The sequence below is a fragment of the Chiloscyllium plagiosum genome, chromosome 3, assembly GCF_004010195.1.
Source record: "Chiloscyllium plagiosum isolate BGI_BamShark_2017 chromosome 3, ASM401019v2, whole genome shotgun sequence".
Lineage (NCBI taxonomy): Eukaryota > Metazoa > Chordata > Chondrichthyes > Orectolobiformes > Hemiscylliidae > Chiloscyllium > Chiloscyllium plagiosum.
In genome coordinates, this window is record NC_057712.1 from 117270781 (window position 1) to 117295007 (window position 24227).

General features: G+C 39.7%; 1 protein-coding gene across 1 annotated transcript in view; it reads left to right on the forward strand.

Annotated features, from left to right (window-relative positions):
- Window positions 1-24227, forward strand: part of acoxl (acyl-CoA oxidase-like) — a 390645-nt gene that overhangs the window by 58147 nt on the left and 308271 nt on the right. Inside the window, exon 10 of the mRNA XM_043687180.1 lies at window positions 22687-22721. Coding sequence (XP_043543115.1) covers window positions 22687-22721 — 35 coding nt within the window. The remainder of the gene's footprint in view (window positions 1-22686; window positions 22722-24227) is intronic.

The following is a 24227-nucleotide window of genomic DNA, read 5'->3' on the forward strand; positions in this document are numbered from 1 at the left end:
CTGTCAGGGTGAAAGGGAAGGCTGGTAGGGACAGGGAATGCTGGATGACTAAAGAAATTGAGGGTTTGGTTAAGAAAAAGAAGGAAGCATAAGTCAGGTATAGACAGGATAGATCGAGTGAATCCTTAGAAGAGTATAAAGGAAGTAGGAGTATACTTAAGAGCGAAATCAGGAGGGCAAAACGGGGACGTGAGATAGCTTTGGCAAACATAATTAAGGAGAATCCAAAGGGTTTTTACAAATATGTTAGGGACAAAAGGGTAATTAGAGAGAGAATAGGGCCCCTCAAAAATCAGCAAGGCGGCCTTTGTGTGGAGCCACAGAAAATAGGGGAGATACTAAATGAATATTTTGCATCAGTATTTACTGTGGAAAAGGATATGGAGGATATAGACTGTAGGGAAATAGATGGTGACATCTTGCAAAATGTCCAGATTACAGAGGAGGAAGTGCTGGATATCTTGAAACGGTTAAAGGTGGATAAATCCCCAGGACCTGATGAGGTGTATCTGAGAACTCTGTGGGAAGCTAGAGAAGTGATTGTTGGGCCTCTTGTTGAGATATTTGTATCATCGATAGTCACAGGTGAGGTGCCGGAAGACTGGAGGTTGGCTAACGTGGTGCCACTGTTTAAGAAGGGCGGTAAAGACAAGCCAGGGAACTATAGACCGGTGAGCCTGACCTCGGTGGTGGGCAAGTTGTTGGAGGGAATCCTGAGGGACAGGATGTACATGTATTTGGAAAGTTAAGGACTGATTCGGGATAGTCAACATTGCTTTGTGCATGGGAAATCATGTCTCACAAACGTGATTGAGTTTTTTGAAGAAGTAACAAAGAAGATTGATGAGAGCAGAGCAGTAGATGTCTTCTATATGGACTTCAGTAAGGCGTTCGACAAGGTTCCCCCTGGGAGACTGATTAGCAAGGTTAGAATGGGCTGAGAAGTGGCAGATGGAGCTTAATTCAGATAAATGTGAGGTGCTGCATTTTGGGAAAGCAAACCTTAGCAGGACTTATACACTTAATGGTAACATCTTAGGGAGTGTTGCTGAACAAAGAGACCTTGGTGTGCAGGTTCATAGCTCCTTGAAAGTGGAGTCGCAGGTAGATAGGAAAGTGAAGGCGGCGTTTGGTATGCTTTCCTTTATTGGTCAGAGTATTGAGTACAGGAGTTGGGAGGTCATGTTGCAGCTGTACAGGACATTGGTCAGGCCACTGTTGGAATATTGCGTCCAGTTCTGGTCTCCTTCCTATCAGAGAGATGTTGTGAGACTTGAAAGTGTTCAGAAAAGATTTACGAGGATGTTGCCAGGGTTAGAGAATCTGAGCTACAGGGAGAGGCTGAACAGGCTGGAGCGCAGAGGCTGAGGGGTGACCTTATAGAGGTTTACAAAATTATGAGGTGCATGGATAGGATAAATAGACAAAGTCGGGGAGTCCAGAACTAGAGGGCATAGGTCTAGGGTGAGAGGGGAAAGATATAAAAGAGACCTAAGGAGCAACTGTTTCTCACAGAGGGTGGTACGTGTATGTAATGAGCTGCTAGAGGACGTGGTGGGGGCTGGTACAATTGCAACATTTAAGAGGCATTTGGATGGGTATATGAATAGGAAGGGTTTGGAAGGATATGGGCCAGGGGTTGGCAGGTGGGACCAGATTGGGTTGGGATATCTGGTTGGCATGGACGGGTTGGACCGAAGTGTCTGTTTCCATGCTGTACATCTCTATGACTCTATTTACTGTATATTTCCCTCCTGTATTAGATCTCCCAAAATGCATCACCTCACATTGATTAGATTAGATTAGATTAGATTACTTACAGTGTGGAAACAGGCCCTTCGGCCCAACAAGTCCACACCGACCCGCTGAAGCGCAACCCACCCATTCCCCTACATTTACCCCCTATCTAACATTACGGGCAATTTAGCATGGCCAATTCACCTGACGTGCACATCTTTTGGACTGTGGGAGGAAACCGGAGCACCCGGAGGAAACCCACGCAGACACGGGGAGAATGTGCAAACTCCACACAGTCAGTCGCCTGAGGCGGGAATTGAACCCGGGTCCAGATTAAATTCCATTTGCCACTTCACACCCCCAAGTCTCCAGCTAACTATTTTGTGCTGTATCCTTTGCCAATCCTCCTCTCAATGCACAGCTCCCCCAATCTTTGTGACTTTGGAAAGTTAATAACCAGCTTGGAGGCCTGTGACCAGTAGAGTGCCACAAGGATCGTTGCTGGGCCCTCTACCTTTTGTCATTTACATAAATGATTTGGATGCGAGCATAAGAGGCACAGTTAGTAACCAGCCACCTAAATTCTCCTCCAAATCATTTACATATATATTACAAACGACAGCACTGAACCCTGCAGAACAGCACTGGTCACACATCTGCAGGCAGAAAAATGCATATCCACCACTACTCTCTCTCTTCTATGACCAAGCTAATTCTGTACCATCTTGTCAGCTCACCACAGATTCCATGTGACTTCACTTTCTGCATCAGCCTGCTATGAGGGACTTTGTCAAAGGCGTTGGAAAGCCCATGTAGACAACATCCACTGCCCTGCCCTCAACAACAATCTTTGTTACTTAGTCAAAAAAGTCAGTCAAGTTTGGCCTTTCTCTTAATTTTACCACAGACATGAACAAACTTGCTATTCGCCCTCCTGGCCAGATTGTTATCGACTCCTTTGTCTGCCCAACTGTTCTCTTCTCTCGTTTCTATCCCCACCTATTGTTTACTCCTTTCCCTCTCCCCACTCCCTATCTTCTGCATATAAATCAACATTTTTTTTAGCTCTGAGGAAGGGTCACTGGACCCGAAATGTTAACTTTGATCTCTCTTCACAGATGCTGCTAGACCTGCTGAGCTTTTCCAGCAACTTCTGTTTTTGTTGCATGATGATGGTTTCAAAGTCTTTATTAATTCCCAAAGTACCCATAGTTGATGAGTTATTCCAGTTGGGAAACTGCTGGTTGAATTCCTATTTTCAGGATTACAAGTAAACCCTCTCTTACCAAAGTGTGGTAGTAGTGCATCTGTTAATCTCTCAACAGCAATCTCTAAGGTACTACTCTGACCTTCTCCCTCCCAATCTCTTCATATTGCATTGACACTTTGTGCTCTTCTATTCTTTGTATTCTTTTTCAGTAACCATACTCCTCTTTCTCCCAATGGTTTCTCTTAAGGCAGTTTATGAAGAATGCAGAAATGAGAAGGGGGTGGGGTGCACTGCGATGGAGGTTTTGCCGAAACAAACAAGAGGCAGTAATAATGAAAAGGATAGTGGGGTGGAAATGAGAAAAGTCCCCAAGCAGTTTACAGCCTTAAAGCAGGCCATTCTGCCCATTAGATCCCTTTGTAGTTCTTTCCTAGAACTAACCCAAAACCATCTGCTTTATTTCCATGTCCCAGTATCTTCCACTCTTACGAATGCATCTAGAAATTCCTTCTGACCAATCTCCGCACTCTATTGGTGTTAGGTTTAAACTAATGAAGTCTTTTCATTTATTCCCAGATAATAATAATGCTCATGTATCGAAGTCAAATGACACAATGGCATTTCCAATACCAAATTATGTTGGAAGATTTGCAAAAACTACGTTTTCCTTTGTGGCGAAAGCGTATTTGTTTCTCACTTGTTGTTTCACTTTGCCATTCAATATTACAGATCTTGTACTCTCGCTTCATGCCCATCCTCTGTTATCTAGTGAGATTGATAAGTGCTGCTATTCTCTGAGGATTCCATTGCTTGACTTCAGGCAATGTCTGTGCTGCTATTCTTCCGCCTTTTTTTATTCAGTCCTGAACATGGGGTGGCTGGGTGTCCTGTCTAATAAGTCACAGTGAGAGCTTCATCAATTATTGCAGCATCCTCCCAGCATGCCTCTGCTGTTTGATTCTAAGCGTGTTCAGAAAAAAGCTTGCTCCTCTGATATTGTGAAGACAGTTAGTGTCGGCTGTTTTAGAGGGTCCCAGCATGAAAGCTGTATGAAGACTTGACTTATGAAGATTGGAGATTGAGGACTAACGTGTCCTTGCAAAGCTGAGCTGAGGACCTCCATTGACGGATTCCCCTGCATCCTCCCCCCCGCCCGCCTGCCCACTCCAAACTCTGGCCCGCCTACCCACTCCAAATTCTGTCCAATGCGAAATGATCATAGCCCATTTCACAGATAGAAATAAAGTATTGCAGATTATGGACATTTGAAATAAAAACAGATTGTGCTGGAAAATTTTAGCTTCTGCAGAGCAAGAAGCAGAGTTAATATTTTACGTCTAGTGTTATTCTTCTTAAGAGCTGAAGTTCTGTTAACTCTGTTGCATCCATTATTATGTACCAAACTTGTCACCTTGAAAACTACCCCAATTTATCCTGCCCTCTCCAGGAATTTGGTGGGGATTACAGTAGACAGATGTTAGTGAGGGGACCTTGCAACATCGAGGGAAATCCCATACATGTTCTGACAACTTAAAGCCCATGTGTTTGTGCAACTAATATTTGTCCAGTCTGTGTAAATGGAACATCAGGAATATGTGGGAAAGACGTTAATTTCATTAATCCTATGGCTGTATGAGAGCAAGGAAGAGAATTTTGAGGGGGCAATGAAAGGATGTTAGACGATCTTCGAAGCAGGGATAACCTGTTCAGTTCCACATGCCACGTCCGCAGGGGAAAACTACACAATCTGTAGGACTGTGGTGGATGCAAGAATTTCCAAGACTGTGGGGTTGAGGTAAGGAGGAAGACCTGTTTCAGAGGAGGAGTCTATTTGCTCATAACAGGGGGGTTAGTTGTTGTTCAAGTGCACTTTATAAAACATTGTATCATCTGATGTCTGTAAAGAGCACCACAGGAGACCTACAGACACTTTTAATAAGGGAGTGCGCACATATAGATTGACGCAGATCTTGGCTGTTTGACAGATGACAAAATCTAATTCACCAACTGCTTCCTATTTCGTGCACTGGCCTGCCCACAAAATGTTCATTGTGGTTTTTATAATTTGTTTGCACATAATTTTTTTTAATCTTGTCAGGTTTTTCTCACTGTCAGTTTTCTGCTTTTTTTAAAAAATAGAGGTTGATATAATTCTGATGTTACTGATTTCGACCAGGGCTGATTTGATTATGCTCACCTTTATGAGTCAAAGAACTAACTCCAGAAATTTGACACACAGCACAACCCCTGAGAACTGCAGAGTCAGAAGCCCTGTCTTTCAGATACTTTATTCTCCTGAGGTCCTGCCTATCCCCTCGGATCCAGTAGCACACTTACAAAAACGTGTGAGTTCTCCCTAATGTCCTGACCAATGTTTGTCCCTCAACCGACATAACTGTTACACAGATTATTTGCAATTTTTGGATCATGCTATGTACAAATTGTCATGACTGACATTTATCAGTGACTGCCCTTCCAAAGTGTTATTAGGTCTAAAGTGCTTTGTGATGTCCTCAGGTGCCAAAATGTGTGGTACGAATGCAATCTCTTTCTCTGCAGTTGAGTCCGGTTGTGTTGGCTCTTTAATGTTGTTGACCTCACATTAAGGCTTTTGTCAGTGCTGTTCAGTTGGTTGCAGGCTAAATCTGATTGTGTCCTCATTAAAAATTTGTGTTTCCAACAGACTGGAAATCAGGAGCAAACAAGTCAGTGTACACAAAGATGGGTGAAATAAGAATGAAAGATTGAGATTGCCGCAAATGTGAAATAAAAAGGCAGATAGTTTGGAATGCATAGCAAGTCAGTTCACATGTAAAGGGAAAATATATGATGTAGAGATGCCGGAGTTGGACTGGGGTGGACAAAAGTCAAATAACGCCAGGTTACGGTCCAACAGGTTTATTTGGGACTGCAAGCTTACAGAGCTCTGCTCCTTCCTCTGACATGTTATGGTGGCGAAGTTAACTTTTTGCTTATAAATACCTCTCTGTCATATCACCCCTGAGAAAAGAATGGAGCTCCAAAAGCTTGCAATTTCATATAAACCTGTGGGAAAATATATGTTAAGATATTTTTGGGTGTGTGCCTTTCATAGGACAGGGAAGTGGTGGCCACAGTTGAAATTCCATAACTTTTGTCCTTCCTAAAAATGATTGCTGACTTGTGTATTCCCACCAGTTTTTCTGGTGGTTAAAGTTTCTATGTAATCTGGAGAACTCCTGGACTGTATGTTTCAGCTCTTCACTACATAAGTGAATTTTGTTACTGTGGGAGAGGAGATAGCACTGACCTCATAGTTAATGGAGGATTAAAATTTGATGCTAAAATAGAAATGTAACGCCTTGTTGCAACTGATTTTAATTCACCTTCTTGATGATCACACAATGCAAAAACAAAATTCAGTGTGTTGTTTTAAATATTTGGTCACATTGTAAATAGTTCATAATGTTTTATGGAATTGCTACTTCTTATATTAATAGTGGCCAAGAATGCAGGCGCTGTGTATTATGCCCTGTGATTGTGGAATACACAGCATGGCCTTACAATCATAGAATCCTTAACAAGCCATTCAGCCCATTGAGTCCATACTAACCCTCTGAAGAGCATTCCACCCAGAACCATCCCCCCACCCCCATCCTGTCCCTGTAACCCTATATTTCTCATGGCTAATCCACCGAGCCTGCACATCCCTGGACACTATGGGCAATTTAGCATGGCCAATTCACCTAACCTGTGCATCTTTGGATTGTGGGAGGAAACCCGAGCACCCAGTAGAAACCCACGGCAGACATGGGAGAATGTGCAAACTCCACTTATTTGCCCAGGGGTGGAATTGTACCTGGGTCCCTGGCACTGTGAGGCAGCACTGCTAACTACTGAACCACGGTGTTGCCCACCTGTGTTGGAGCTACAGGTTAACAACTGCATGCACGATGAGGGTTGTGGCTTTAGTCTTAGCTGAAGGACCTTTCTGTTGACCAAAGTGAGGGAATGGGGAAATTATATTTCTGGTCTCTGAAGAGAGAGAGTACTTTGACAAGAAAATCATGCAGCTAAAATGCAGAAAACTGTTATCTTAAGAATGAGTATTGATTGTTGTGCATTGTGGGCTGCACTTTAGCAAGTGCAGGAAGGAAGCCTGTGTCATGAGATGTACCTTGTATTCGAGGCAAAGTTGGCAGAAGTGGTGATACCTCTAGTGGGTTGGGTGATCCTACCAGTCCCATCACTTCCTCCAATGGCTGCACAATGAGGAGGGGGCAGCCACAAGTGATAGAATTTCTAATTGTTCAAAAATAACTCCCCAAGTTCTGCCCTGCCCAGTGCGCCTCCTGCTGGTGCCTTTATGGGTACAGAAATTTCAAATCCAATAAATGGAAATATTCAAGCAACAGGAAGCCACTCATTAGCCAAGTTTGCACCAGCACTCACTTCCTCATTGAATCTATCTATGTTAAATCAGATTTATGACTTGAGAATTTTTCATTTACTTTTTGCTGTATATTTAACATGTAGAATAGTAAGTAAATTTATCTAAAATATTTATAAGTACATTTATCTAAAATATTTATAACATTTATAAACTGTTAGAAAAATAATGTTTAGCTTATGAATGTTCAGAGGACAGGATGACCATGACATGGTGAAAGCTGTGCAGGTAGAGTGCGTATCTGAATCAGTGATAAAGAACAGTTCCAGCAGATTGATTACCGATTTTTAACCACAGATGGGTCATGACCTCATATTATCAAGGCTGATTTTATTTTCTTATGGGCACTGTATATTTTGTGCACTAGAGCTGTTGAAATTCTTCTAAGTTTCGAATGCTGTTTTTCTCCAATTGAGGTTTTTGACGAAACCTTACAAATAGGTTTTTATGAAGCCAGCAAATGTGAAATGACTGTTTTGATTGCAAGCTTGCATTTTTAGTGCTATTTCAAACACAAAATTGAGTGATGTATGACCATGGTTAGATATTGAATCGTTAGTGGTAAGTTTTGCTCTACTAATAAACCACCGACTGATATTGACCTTACTTTTAGGTTCATGTCACTTTATTGCTGAAACAAATTGGTTTCATTCTCAAGTCAGAGTATTTGATGTGCTAAACAACTTGGTACCATTTTCAGTGGAGTTGCTACTTATCTCCTTGATTGACTTCTTAGTAGGTTGCTAGTATATGACATTTGATGATATACTACTGTATTAGTAGAAATGGCCAGTCATTCTTGTCTCATGTGGATTGCAATAGCAGTTTGAAACTGACATTAAAACTGTGATAGGATGATACCCTAGTTTAGCCTTTGTTCATAAGACAATCTTTCCATACCAGGGAGAATCCCAGTGAGCCTTCTCAGTTCTGCTTCCAATGGAATAATATCTTTTCTTAAATGAAGAGACCAAAACGTCAGATGTAGTCTCACCAGCACCTTGCACTGTTGCAGTAAGACTTCCCTACTCTAAAAAGTGATAACATAGTCTCCTGTGAAATACTTCAAGCTAAGACCATGCGACAAAGTAAGGCAGAGTTTCGAGTTTATTCTGTGATTCCAGATAAGGATCAACAAGCTTTTGTCACATACATTGTCATAGAGTCATAAAGATGTACAGCACGGAACCAGACCCTTCAGTCCAACTCGTCCACGCCAACAGATACCCCAATCCAATCTAGTCCTACCTGACAGCACCCGGCCCATATCCCTCCAAACCCTTCCTATTCATATACCCATCCAGACGCCTTTTATATGGTGTAATTGTACCAGTCTCCATCACTTCCTCTGGCAGCCCATTCCACTCACGCATCACTCTCTGCGTGAAAACGTTGCCCCTTAGGTCCCTTTTATGTCTTTCCCATCTCACCATAAATCTATACCCTCTAATTCTGAACTCTATCCATGCCCCTCTATAAGGTCAATCCTCAGCCTCCGACACTGCAGGGAAAAGAGCCCTAGCTAATTCAACCTCTCCCTATAGCTCAAATCCTCCAACCCTGGCAACATCCTTGTAAATCTTTTCAGAACTCTTTGAAGTTTCACCACATGCTTTTGATACGAAGGAGACCAGAACTGCACGCAATATTCCAAAAGTAGTCTAATCAATATCCTGTACAGCCGCAACATGATCCCCCAATTCCTGTACTCATTACTCTGACCAATAAAGGAAAGCATACCAAATGCCTTCTTCACTATCCTATTTATCTGTGCTCTACTTTCAAGGAGCTATGAACCTGCACTCCAAGGTCTCTTTGTTCAGCAACACTCACTAGGACGTTACCATCAAATGTATAAGTCCAGCTAAGATTTGCTTTCCCAAAATGCAGCAGCTCACATTTATCTAAATTAAACTCCATCTGGCACTCCTCAGCTCATTGGCCCATCTGATAAAGATCCCGTTCCAATCCAAGGTAATGTTTTTTGCTGTCCACTACACCTCCAATTTTGGTGTGATCTGCAAACGTGCTAACTATACCTTTTATGCTCTCATCCAAATCACTTATATAAATGATGAAAAGTAGTGGACCCAGCACCGATCTTTGTGACACTACACTGGTCACAGGCCTCCAGTCTGAAAAACAACCCTCCACCACCACCCTCTGTCTTCAACATTTGAGCCAGTTTTGTATCTAAATGGCTAGTTCTCCCTGTGTTCCATGAGATCTAACCAGTGTCCCATGGGGAACCTTGTTGAACGCCTTACTGAAGTCCATATACATCACATCTATCGCTCTGCCCTAATCAAACGTAGATTTGTACTGGATAAAGTCCTTAAAAATGGGTGTTAAATGGCTAAAACAAAACTAGTTGTTCAGGGTTTTGACAAGCGATTGGATGAAACAGAAATTAGAGTGAATTTTTCCCAAATGGATAAGTAATTCTGAAAATCTTTGTACTCTTTTGGTCAGATATTCATGGGAGTGTAAGTCAATTGATATGAAAATTGCATTTCTGAAATATGATAATTTTTGGAGACAAAAGAAGGATATGGTAACCAAACAAATATATCTTTGGTTTGAATGATGCTCCTAGGGTTCTGCAGTTTTCAGTGAAATTTGTTTTGCTTGTGATTTAATGACAAAAACAGACCACCACAATCGCAAAATGTTCCAGGTGTTTCCATGATGCGTAATGAGATGGTACTTGAACCTGAGCAATGTGATCTTTATAAAACTTGATTGAGCCCTCCACTACCGCCTGATGAAGGAGCGACGCTCCGAAAGCTAGTGTGCTTCCAATTAAACCTGTTGGACTATAACCTGGTGTTGTGTGATTTTTAACTTCATAAAACTTGAGGAGAATTTAAATTGGGAAGTTAGGCTGTGGGACTTTTAATGTAAAAATATAGGTCACGCTATTGAATGAAGTATGTCTGGATTCTTCAAATACTATTTAGGCTCAAAAACAGAAATTGTTGCAGAAACTTAGCAGGTCTGGCACCATCTGTGCAGAGTTAATGTTTCGGGTCCAGTGACCTTTCTTCAGAACATTTGGTAGCTGGCAAAGGTTGGTATAAATGCTGAAGATGGGGAGGGAAAAGGAGGAGGCAACAACAAAAGTAATGATGATGAATAAGAAAAAAGATTAGAATGGAAAGTCTGTCAGAGAGTGGAGCAGAACTCCTTAAAGGTGGGCATATCTGGAAGAGATGTGGCCTTTTTCCAGGCCACATCTGTGATCAGCTCTAAAAGAGGGTCTCTGGACCAAAATGTTAATTCTGCTTTCTCTCCATGGATGCTGCCAGGCCTGCTGAGTTTCTCCAGCAATTTCTGTTTTTATTTCTGACTTCCAGCATCTGCTGTTCTTTTGGGTTTTTTTGGTGTACTATTTAGTGTGTTGTTCAAATCCCAGTTAATCATACTAGGTCGTCAGAAATATGTTCTACCTAAAGAAGAGACAGAACAATTGTGAAGTTTAGTTCTAAAGGTTCTTGATCAGCTAAGGCCAGTGGAGGATGTTTGACTTGGTGACATTAAATGAGACACCGACCTTATTGTGTCCAAAATTGAAGAAGTTGTTCTGAATGACACTGACATGGCGTGACTATGTAGTCATCAGCAAACATGAGCCAAGGATATGCTGGAGGGTCATCTTTAGTCTTAGTTCTGATCCTGTTGAACACAGAACATAGAACAGTACAGCACAGTACTGGCCCTTTGGCCCTTAATGGTGTGCTGACCTTTTATTCTACTCTAAGATCAAACTAATTTGCATGCCCTTCATTTTACTATCATCCCTGTGCCTATCCAAGAGTCGCTTAACTATCCCTAATATATCTGACACTACCACCACTGCTGGCAGCGCATTCCATGCTCCCACCGCTCTAAGAAACTTCCTGCCAAGTTTAAACTCAGTCGTGACCCTTTGTGGAAATTGGTCACAAATGGGCTCCATATCTGGAGACAGATTGGGGTGATGCAGTGGCTCAGTGGTTAGCACTGCTGCCTCACAGCTCCAGGTTTGATTCCCACCTCGGGCGATTGTCTGTGTGGAGTCTGCATATTCTCCCCGTTCTGTGAGAGTTTCCTCCAGGTGCTCCGGGGGTTTCCTCCCACAATCCAAAGATGTGCAGTTAGGTGAATTGCTCTTGCCAAATTGCCCTTGGTGATAGGTGCATTAGTCAGGGGTAAATATAGAGTGATGTTGGAAAATGTTGGCTCATGTTATGCTGATGACTACATAGTCATGCCATGTAAGTGCCATTCAGGACACCTTCCTTCAACTTTTTCAATATTGGACACAATAAGGTTGACTCCTGATGAAGGGCTTTTGCCTGAAATGTCAATTTTCCTCCTCCTCGGATGCTGCCTGACCTGCTGTGCTTTTCCAGCACCACTCTAATCTAGACTCTGATTTCCAGCATCTGCAGTACCCACTTCTGCCCAGGAATAAATATAGGGGAATGGGTCTGGATGGGTTACTCTTTGGAGGGTTGGTGTGGACTTGTTGGACTGAAGAGTATGTTTCCATACTGTCGGGAATCTAATCTAATATAAAAAAATGAAGAAAATTCACTGTCTCTTGTACTATTAAGCAAAAGGTGCACAATAATATATTTTGGTGATCATCCAAGTCTCTCAAGGACTTTGCAGTTGTGATGAAGCTATTTTAATGTGTGTAATTTTTATGTAAGCAATCAATTTATAAAAATAACAATTTTGAAGGCACAGAGGTTCCAAAGAATTGCAACATGTAACAACCTTACTGCATTTTTTACATTTTTTAGTTGCCTACACATCCAATTTAAAATTAGATGTTAGAGTGTAAATTGCAAATATATGGTAGGTCATATATATATATATATATATACCTGCAACTTTCTGTGGTAGAGTTGCTGTTTACCATGGAATCTTGAGGCTTTATTCATTTCTCAGTACCTAGATCTCACACTGTATCCACTTTATTAAAAGATTGATGGTCACTGGCCAGATCATAACTTCAAATTGGTGGCCTTGGTGGTGTCAAAACACAGTTGATGTAGCCTTGATAGATCATTGAAGATTATTTTTTGTGTTGTTCCAGAAACATTTCTTACATGTAGAAAATATAAAACCACTGGGGCAACTCACACCACTCATTTCTTTTAAGACCCTGGGATAATTTCCAACAAGATGCAGGCACTCATCAACCTGTGGCTCCAGCAGTTCACTTCCCTGGCGATAGTAATTTTACTGGATTCTTCCCCTTCATCCATTTCCTGTTTCTGGAATGTTGTATTTTGCATTGGTCTTCAATGCAGAACATACCTATTGAGTTCAATTGTCATCTCATTTTCCGTTACTAATTCTAAATTTTCGATAGAACCAATACCCAACTCCTTTTCACAATTTTTTTTGCCTATTTGAGAAATGTTTGTTTTTTAATGTTTTTGGCAAGCTTTCTCTGATACCCTAATTTTCCAAATTATCAATGTTTTAATCATTCTTTTTGCTGTTTCTTATATTTTGTCCATCTCTCTGATCTGTCAACTGTCTTTTTGATATTTTTCTTTATTTTTGAAACCATTTTTCAGCTTTTTGGTTAGCTGTGGATGGTGGGTCTGTCCTTTGCAATTTTTATTACTAGTTGAAATATATTTGTTTATATATAAATCTGACCAAGATACAGCTGATTCCTCCAGTCTGTGCAACAGCTTTTGTTCCCGAACAGTTCCAGACAGAGTTATTGCTTTGTGACAGTTCATTTCTTTGATGATTCATTCGGAGGTACAGCACGCAAATACACCCTTCAGTCCAACTCGTCCATGCTGACCAGATATCACAACTTAATCTAGTCCCACCTGCCAGCATTGGCCCATATCCCTCTAAATCCCTCCTACTCATATACCCAACCAGGTGCCTTTTAAATGTTGCAGCCTCCACCACTTCTTCTGGCAGCTCATTCCATACACACACCACCCTCTTGGTGAAAAAGTTGGCCCTTAGGTCTCTTTTATATCTTTTTCCTCTCAACCTAAACCTATGCCCTCCAGTTCTCCATGAACAGTTATTTAAGTTCTGAAATCTACAATGTCACAGAGGACAGGTACAGCGTGGGTCAGATATTTCCCTTCACATTGTGACATTAATGCATCTTACCTCAAGTCTCAGCAATCATCATTTACATTAACTGACATTTCGATGGGACAGATTTGATGAAAGTCAAGATTGATGAAAGCCCACTATTTCGTGTGAACTTTTAACTTATTGACGGAAGAGAAATATTTAAGTCATTGTCGATGATGACGACGACAACAACAACATATTGTTGAACTGAGAAATAACACTGAATAGATTCAGGGGTCAATTGGCTCAGTGGCAACACTCTCACCTGTGTCCAAAGTACATGGCCTTTATATAGAATTTCACTGAAATACTCAATTGCCATTCTGCCAGCTAGATATGAAAGATCCCAGGCTGTATTTCGGAGTGGAGGAATGGAACTTGGCCAGTGTTCCACCCAATATTCACTTTTCAGCCAACATCACTAAAGGAGATTATCTGGTCATTAACCCATTACTGCTCATAGGAGCTAACCACGCACAAACTAGTCACTGCATTTCCTGGCTGCCAAGATTTCAAAATTATTTCACTGACCTACTTACTGTGGGACAGGTTGCATTTCTAAAAGGCACAATACAAATTCAAATGCTTTCCTTCTTCTTACAAGCTTCTTAGCAACAGGATAAGACAGGAACCACATCACTTGTCATCCACTCTCTTTCCAACAAAATGTTGAAACTTGCCCTCTTACTCTTACTTTATTCTGTCTGTTACTGCACATCTATTGACTTATCCTTAACCTAATATACTAATTCATTTTAGCCAGCTGTTCTTTCATGACACAATAGTTGCCATAATTAAGTTTAAACAAATAATCTTGGACCTGCTCTTTTAGAATCATAGTTAGACAGCACAGAAACAGACCCTTCCATCCAACCAATCCATTCCAAACATAATCCCAAACTAAACTAGTCCCACCTACCTCCTGCTGACCCAAATTCCTCCAAATGTTTTCTACTCATGTGCTTAGCCAAATGTCTTTTAAATGTTGTAATTGTACCCACATCCACCACTTCTTCAGGAAGTTCATTCCACATGTGAACCACCCTCTGTATAAAACAATTGCCCCACATGTCTTCTTAAAATCTCCTCTTCTCACCTTAAAAATGTGTCCCCTAGTCTTGAACCCCCCCCCCCCCCCCCCAGGGAAAGGACAACTACAATTAACTCTATCTATATGCTGTATTATTTTATAACTTTCTGTACGGTCATCTATTAACTTCCTATGCTCTTGGGGTAACAGTCCCAGCCTTTCTTTATAACTCACCTTCTATACCTGGCAACATCCTGGTAAATTTCTTTTGAACCCTCTCCAGCTTAATAATATCCTGCTTCAAACTGGGCGACCAGAACTGGACACAGTACTCCAGAAGAGGCCTCATCAATGTCCTGTACAACCTCAACATGACTTGCCAACTTCTATACTCAAAGGAGTGAGCAATGAAGGCAAGCATGCCAAGTGACTTTTTAACCACCTGTCTATATGTGACACAAACTTCAAAGAATTACGTACCTGAACCCCGAAGTGCCTCCATTCTATAGCACTACCCAAGGCGCTACCATTAATTGTATTAGTTCTACCCTTGTTTGTTGTACCAGAATGTCATACCTCACATTTATCAAGATTGAACTCCACCTGCCATTTTTCAGCCCATCGATCCCATTTCATCAAGATTCTTTTGTAATCTTAGAAAATCTTCTTCACTGACTACTATGTCACCAATTTTGATTTCATCTGCAAACGTGCTAACCATGCCTTCTACAGTCTCATCCAAATCATTTATATAAATGACAAACAAAAGAGGACCCAGGCAACACATTGGTGACAGGCCTCCAGTCCGAAAAGCAATCCTCCACCTTCCTCTGTCTCCTGCCATCAAGCCAATTACATATCCAATTGGCAAGCTAACCCTGAATCCCATGTGATCTAACTTTACTAATTAGTCTACCATGCGGAACCTTGTTGAATGCTTCACTGAAGTCCAAGTAAACAAAGTCTACTGCTCTGCCCTCATCAATCGTTTTGGTAACTTCCTCAAAAAACACAATCAAGTTTGTGAGACACAATTTTCCTTGCACAGAATCATGCTGAGTATTCCTAATCAATTTTTGCCCCTCTAAAAGTCCATAAATCCTATTAATTTTATAATTACTCTGAACAATTTACCCCCAACCGAAGTCAGAGTCACAGGTCTATAGTATCTCGGTTTCTCCTTACAAGCTTTCTTAAACAAACATTAGCCACTGGCAAGTCATCAGGTGCCTCACCCGTAGTTATAGATGTTACAAATATTTCTGCAAGGGGTTCACAATTTCCTTCCTTACTTCCCACAATGTTCTGGGATACATTTGATCAGGTCCTATAAGTCCACCTATAAGTTCTCTAAGACCTCCCAAACTTTCACTTTTGTAATGTGAACTGTTTTTAAAACATCGAAATTTATTTTTCTGCATTCTCTAGCCTCCATTTCCTTTTCCACAATAAAAACTAATGTGAAATATTCATTTAGTATCTCTCCCATCTCCTGGGGTTCAACACAAAGATGACCTCCTTGATCTTTAAGGGGCCTTACCCTCTCTTTAGTTAACGTCTTGCTCCCAATATATTTGTAGAATCTCTTTAGATTATCCTTAACCTTAACTGCCATTGGTATCTCATATTCCCTCTTTGCCTTCCTGATTTCTTTCTTAAGAGTGCCCCTACACTCTTTATATTGATAAGATTCAATTGAACCAAGTTGCTTATTTCTAACATAAGATCCTCTCTTATTCTTGACTAGAACTTCAATATCTTTATTCATCCATTGTTCCTTATTGTTACCAGCCTTACCCTTCATTCTAGTCATCACACTCTTGAAAACCTCCCACTTGTCAGACATCATTTTACCTGCGAACAGTCTATTCCAATCAACTGTTGAAAGTTCTTGTCTCATACCATTGAAATTTGCTTACTCCAATTAAAAACTTTAACTTTTATGGAAGGCTTATCCTTTTCCATAACCTTTTGAAACTCTCTCAACCATATGTAACATTCAATTATCATATATTTGCTGCTACCTAGCAGTGCTTTGACTGAGATCATCCATTTCTAGTTCACCACAGAATGTTGGTATATTCCTTCAGGTTTTTCAGACTTGTTGGAATGTATCTACTCTGGTTAACTAGAAATGTGAAAGACAGGATTAAACTAAAAGAAAAACATAAACTAGCAAAAAGTAGGTGACGGTCAGAAGATTGGATGTGACATAAAATGCAGCAAAGAATGACCAAAGAATTAATAAAGAGATAAAACATTAGAGTATAAGGGAAAGCAAGACAGAAATATAAAAGTAAAAGGAATTAAAGAATAAAAGAGTTATTAAAGTGAGCATTGGTTCTATGAAAAGTAAGTACATAAATAAGGAAATAGCAGGTAATTTGAGCAGGTATTTTGCATCTCACTTCTCTGTGGAAACTCAATAAAACCAAGAACTGGAAAGGAGGGAAGAATTCAGGAAAATCACAATCATCAGAGAAGTGAGGTGGCACTGAATAAATTATTGGAGCTACAGACTGATAAGTACAAAGGTCTGGGTTGACTTCATCCTAGGGTCTGAAAAAATTAGCTGGTGGTAGTTGATGTATTGGTCTAATTTTCAAACTCACTTGATCCAGGGATAGCCCCAATAGATTGGAAGATACAAATGTAACTCCTTTAATAAAAAGGGAGACAGAAAACAGGAAAATCCCAGCAGGTTAGATTAAAATCTGTCATAAGGAAATTATTAGATGCTACTGTTAAAGTTACAGCAGAGCAAACAAATGCATCCACATACCTTCATGCATCAGGCAAAGTCAACATGGTTTTGTGAAAGAGAAATCATGTTTGGCCAAAACATTGGATGACTTTGAGGAGTTAATACATGTTGTGGATAAAGTTACACTGGTGAATGTTCTGTCCTGAGATTTCCAGAAAGTGTTTGATAAGGTGCCACGTCAAAAATTACTATTGAAAGTAAAAGTTCATGATGTAGGGATAATATATTGGCACGGATAGAAGATTGGTTGGCTAGAAAGAAGCAGTAAGTTGGCATAAACATCGTTTACAGCAAATTGGACCACAATGCAGGACACTGGAAAGCAGCTATTTCTAAATGCAGGAAACATTTGTATGTCGGGTCTTTAAAATTATAACCCTATATAATTTTATTTCCCTTTTATGGGAACCAGGTGTTAAATGGAGGCAGGGAGTTTCCCTTCCAATATCTGCCCAAATGCTCTCAGAACCTTGCTTGAAATACTAGTTTCCCTCAATATTTTGGGTGAGTCTGGCTGCAACAGCTCTTGTGTCAATGTCGGTATTTTGAATTTATCAATGTCTTGCTGAAATCAAGGTAGGTTTCATCAGTTGAAAACCTGGCCCTTGGCCCACAATGGGAACAATTAAATTTCTACCAAGAGTTTGATGGTCCATAGTTTGAGTTCCCTTATTATCTTTTGATTTGGACAGGGAATTTGCATCCTAACCTTTGCATATTGCGTTTCAGTTCCAAGCCTTTGTTTTAGCAATAGCTGTTGCAGAGATATTTTAAGGTCGCTTTGTGAGCGATATATTTCAAATTGTGAATTTTCATATCCAGGTACTGTATATACTCAAGTATAAGTTGAATTTTGAAGACAGTTTTTTAAAGTTGAAATTAGGAGGTTGACTAATACACGGCACAAGTTTTGAGGGGCTGAAATTCATACTGCATTTCGAAGTACTGTATTATTAGCAAAAGTTGATTTGATCCCGGGTAAAGAAAAGAAAACACAATGAATTAAAGTAAAGGTAATTACTGGATAAAAGCAAGAGACCGGTAAGGAAATGTAGCGTGTCAAAGGTTCATTGAAATCCTGCAAAATCACACTGTTCAACATCATCATGGCCTGTTTAATGGCATACTTAAAATGAAACATTTATTAAATTCTGAATGTGTAAGTGTCTTGAATTTTCCTGCCAAATTCTTCAGTTACCCTCCCATTTACTCGAGTATATTATGAATCTCAGCAACATTAATACATTTATTAAAGAAGTAAAGATATATGTAGCAAATACATCTCAATTTTTTTCAGGTATAATGGCACAATTAAAATGACGAACCTTTTAGCGATGTTAACTTTTGGATGTGTAGTGAACAAAGTGTGATAAGTACTGATAGACCTAGACTTAGTCCCGGTCTGAATGAATGAATGAATCAAAATGTGCTGTCGTAAACCAAGTACAGTAAGTAGAGTTATGAATGAATGAATAGAGATGCAATATACTAAACAAAGAGTGATGAATAGAGTTACCAATGTGAATTAATGAATGTGATTTAATGTGAAATAGAAGGCTCATCTTATACACGAGATATATGGAAAATACAAGAGTTTTTTGGCCAAAAATAAGGGGGTTGACTTATACTTGAGGTCAACCTATACACACGTATGTACTGTAATTACCCTTTGATAGTCTTTTCTGAGTGTGGTAGCCTGTCTCAGTTAAATGTTCCTTTGTATTTTCCCGAGAGTTTGACTACTTTCCAGTCAATTGACTTTGACAGTCATTCCCAAGTGTCCCTGCTCTTTTTTTGTTTGATAAAATAGTGACTATATGAAGCAATTAATTTCCATCAAATAAAGCAGAACTAGTCTAAGAAATACTCTCAGTTTTGAAGGATGTAAGACATATTCTAACTGAAATAATAGCAAAAATATCAGAGCTTCTTGTCTGGTGAGAAGGCTAGACAGCAAACACTAGCAATTCTTTTCTTTCAAGAAAACTATGAATTTCACTGGGCATCAAAAACAACCAACCTGTTTGTTCTCCTCTAATGCATCATTCTGTAACCACATTCTCAGCATCAGATTAGATCTCTCGCTTTAATTTTATTTTCCACAAATATATACCATAGGTTGTTTCTTTGGAGAGTCACAGCTCATTTGAACTTTTTTTTCTCATTTCTGAAGTCCAAACCTTTGAAGTTAGTCAATTTAGATTTTAAAGATTAACTGTCTATTTTAATTCATCTTGGCAAGGAAGATAATATAGCTGCTATGCAGACAATTGTTCAGTTCACAGTCATGTATACTATGAAAGCTGTGAGTGAGAAAAGATTACAGATTGACTTTATTGACTTGAACCAAATAGTGGGGAGAAAGGAAATCTCTACAATTAAATGGATGGATGCAAATCTTAATTGCCTACTTACTGTATGGAAGAAAATACATGCAGAAAGAAATTCCAGAGAAGGGATGCTTCATAATGTAATGCTTGGTAAGGAATATGGAGGCTCGAATTTGTTTGAAACTTTGGTTGTACATATAAATCTCTTTTCTTAATTTAAAGAGATGAGACAATAAAACCTACTTCTATTCAATTCTAAGAGAATCTGTTCCAAAAAGGAAAATACATTGGATGCTGTAAATTTGAAACAAAACAAAGTATTGGAAATATTCAGCAGGCCAGGCAGCATTTGTGGAGACTAATGCAGCACACTGTAGTATAAAAGTCAAGGAAGAGCCTAGGCAGACTGGCTTGCTCTGCAGCCATTTATTGACCGCCGAGTCCGTAATTGGCTCGAGGCAGTACCTGTGCCATATAGGAGAGGTAATTCTATCTCAAAGAGCTGTGAGTCAATCAGATGGCCAGTGATCTCTTGTCTCAGCAGCAGCACTGGGAACAGTGGCCATAGTTAGAGCTTTTTGCAGTTATGAACAGAAGATGTTGATGGGGCCTGGACCTTCAGGTTGGTCCATGGACTTAGCATTATTTGATGACTTCCTCTGTGGGTTAAATACCTGCATGGTTTGTCATCTTACACCCTCCCTGGGACTGTAATAGTCTGCTCAATATTTCTGATATGCGATCTTCCATCTGTATTGAAATATAAAGTGCTGACTTCTTTCTTCATAGATAATGCCTGAGTGTTTTCCATTTATATAAGAGAAACTGTTAATTGTACATTGTAAACAAGTGGTTAATGTTCACTTGGGATTCACCTGCACCCAAAAAGTGTCCCTTTTAAGGGGTTGACCAATTCATCATTTTTTCATTTATTTTAGTTTGCCCAAAGTAACATAGATTGGAACAGACTGGAAATATTGTGGTTAGGTTAAAAGATATGTTGTGGACCAGACCAATGCCTCCTCAAAGTTTTCAAGGAGATAACCTAGACCCTAACTTTTATCTTATTTAAAGGCAAGTATAGGGCGCTGTCTTTCGGATGTAATTCAAATGGTGACACTACTTGGCTTAAGCAAAACACATTTTATTCTTACCTCAAGTTAAAGTACAAACAAAAGAAAGAAGAATTGGCACAACTTAACAGAATAATAGATTATTTAACTACTAAACAGCAACTGTTCCAATATAGTAACATCCCATAAACACACCCCTGGAAAAGGCAAAGTTAGTAAGGCAGATTGTTTCACATGTGATTCTGACAGCAGAAAGAGAGTCCAAGCTTTGAGCTGTAACAGAGAGGGGAGAGAGAGTTTCCACAGCCAACTTCAAAACCTCGATAACTACTGAAAGCCAAAGTAAAACCCCGGTTCTGTGGGAGCCTGATTCTACCCATTCATGCTGCTTTTATTGTTCTAACTTTTTAAAAAAAATCTAAGTCCTCATAAGCTGTTTACTTTATTGGCTTGGAAGAGATTGCTCGGAATCTGTGGCTCAAAACCAAAAACATATACAAGGTTCAAATGCACCTCTAAAAGCCATCCTATCGTCACTGATACATGTTTGTAGAATGTATCTCCTATATAAAAATGAGCAAAGGTTAGCTCCACTTCTATTCTTCACTACCTAACTTTGTGGAATAGAATTCCAAGGTGTCCGTACCACATCCATTGCCAACATGGTTAAGGCAAAATTTGTAAGGAGATGTACTCATTGGAAAGCATGTTGAAGCATTTTAAAACAATGCTTAAAACTCAACTCTTAACCAGACTTCTGGTCACTTGCCCTGATATCACTTCAAGTGACAAATTTTGCTTGACATTACTCCTTTGAAGTGACTTGTAACATTTTATTGCCTTACACTATAGAATTGCAAGCTGCTGTTGAGTTTTCTTTCTATATTTTTGTTTGTAATGTTCCCAGTAGCAATGGAGATTTTGGACCATGGGTCTCCAACATGTAGGAAATGTTTGTATGAAGTAAATTTGCTTTAAGTATGTATTGAACGATTGACTTAAATACTGCTTAGTATCAGAATTAGATGGTGGCATACTTAACTGTAATTCAAAGCATTGCGTGTTCAAGCGCATAATCAAAATTGATATCTTGGTGAATTACTGAAGAAGTGCTTCTTGTTGAAGGTGTAGTCTATATACAACTGAATATTAGACAGAGGCCCCATTGGCTAGATATGAAGTAGTTGACATACTGTGTCTTTAAGGGGTGTATTTTTCGTGTTTCTTTTAAGTGAAGTTTTAAGGCAGAGGTGGCGAGCAGTCTGAGAGCCATGAGAATAAACAGCTTCTGAGGCCTTGGAACAATAGAAGCAGCCTGAATGGGTGTAGTCAAGCTCCCACAGATGCAGGATTTTTTGTTTTAGCTTTCTGCAGTTGCTGTTGGGGAAGAAGTGAAAGCTGTCTTTTCCCTCTCTTAGTTACAGCCAAAAGCACTCATGCTGCGAGAACTGCATGTAAAACAGTCTATTTTCTGAATTTGCCTTTTGCCTGGGATGTTACTATATTGGAATAGTTAATTAACAATAGTTACCGTATCTATTATTCTGTTATGATTTCCAATTGTTATTCCAATTCCTTGTTTCTTTTGTTGTATTTTAACTACGATGGATTAATAAAGCGTGTTTTGCTTTAAATTCCAGTAGTTTGACCAATTGAATTGCATTTGGAATACAGCACCTTACGTTTACATTTAAAATAAGAAAAGTTAGGGGGTCTAGTTTATTTTTTGAACATTTTGAGGGGTTTGGTCTGTCTGAACAAATCTCCCATGGCATTCCTTGAAGAAGGGCAGGATGTTTTCTCATGTCCTGACCATCATCCCTCCCTTAGCTAATATCATCAATGAAAGGAATTAGTTACTCACCTCATTTGTGATTTGCAGAATGACTGCAGAGTCTGAATTTAAAAATAATTTATGAGATACGAATCACAAGTTTGCCAATGTGTTAAAACACCACAAATGTACAATTTCTTTAATATAACATGTTCTTTTTTACATTTTCAGCTTGGCCTGACGATTGCCATTCGTTATAGTCACAGGTAAATCCAACAAATATTTTTCAATCTCTCTTTACATGGGTAAAAGGCAAAAAAAAAATCAGATTTCTTAACATTGTGGTTTATGTTCTGGACATGAAAAGGGGAAGTACAAGCTGTGCTTTGCTGACTCATATCTTCCACATATTAAGCTTCAGTTGTCGCTTAATATAATGGTCTTCATTTTTGTTGCAAGCAATAAATTTCCATGACAGGGCAAAGCATGTATCTATGTCTGCAAGCACAGAAACCACCATAGCTAATTTCCTGGCATCCCCAGAAACCCCCCTAACAGACAGTGTGTCGCTCCCTATGTGCCACCACCCACCCCCCACAACCCCACTTCTACCACCTACACAAAAAAGATCCACTTCCTCGTGGGTGGTTGTGTAACTTCACAAAACTGAATCTTGCAAATAACTCACAGTTGTAATTCTGTACATGAGAAAACAATGCAATTGCACTGTGAAACATATGGTGGTGTTGTGTAGAAATTTTTAAATGCAGCATTAAAAGGGAATCATGCAATCTTGAGAAAGACAGAACCCTGAAACAGGCACCTTTTGAAAATGTCTTGTGCTTATTTTCATATTCAGGCTGAATTGGTTTGTTTTGAGACAGAAGTGTATTGTGATGTTGGATTATTATTGTGGTGATGAATGTCTTTATATAAATCAGTAAATTTGGTTTTAGAGAACATTACTATGATATGCAGCTGGAATTCATAATGCACTGCATCTGAGCTTGCCAGCAGCATTTTGGTCAAATGTTTGACTACCTAAGTGTGCTTATTTTTTAATGAATTTATTTCCTAGATGATTTTGCTGTCAACATTTGATAGGAAGGGTGAAGGGAGCAGAGCGGAGGTGACAATGTCAAGGAGTTAAAATGATCATTAGTGTTCACAAGGCTGCATTTTTCCTACCCTGCAACACTCTTCATAAACACAGCTTTCAATTTTTGCTCATTCTTTTATTTATATTTGTATCCTCTCTCTCTGACCTTTTCCCCTCAGTCTATGCAAATAATGACTTCTCTCACTGTTCACAATCCAGTGCCATGCATATCTCAAGCATGTGAGAGTTGCAAATATGGTGAAGCCGGCTGTTTGATTGGGCAGACCCATTTGGACCCATCCCATCCAAATCTGACATCTGTGGCAGCACAGTAGGTGTTCTGTAAGATAGTTGAATGGGGTCAGTCTGGCTTTTTAGTTTTTCTCTTTCTCTGTTTATTACTATTCCCCCTGGCTGAGATTAGCTAATGCAGCACAGACCATAAGAAATTGGAACAGGAACAGGCTGTTTGGCCTCTCAAGCCTGCTCTGCCATTCCATAAGATCATGGCTGATCCAACATTCCTCACGTTCACTTGCCGTTACTGATCAAGAATCTGCCTATCTCAGTCTTAAATATACAGAGGAACTCTGCTCCCGCTGAGAGGACATTGAGAAGTAACTGGGGTTATTGGACCCAGCAAAAGCTATTCACCTTGACAACATCCTGACTA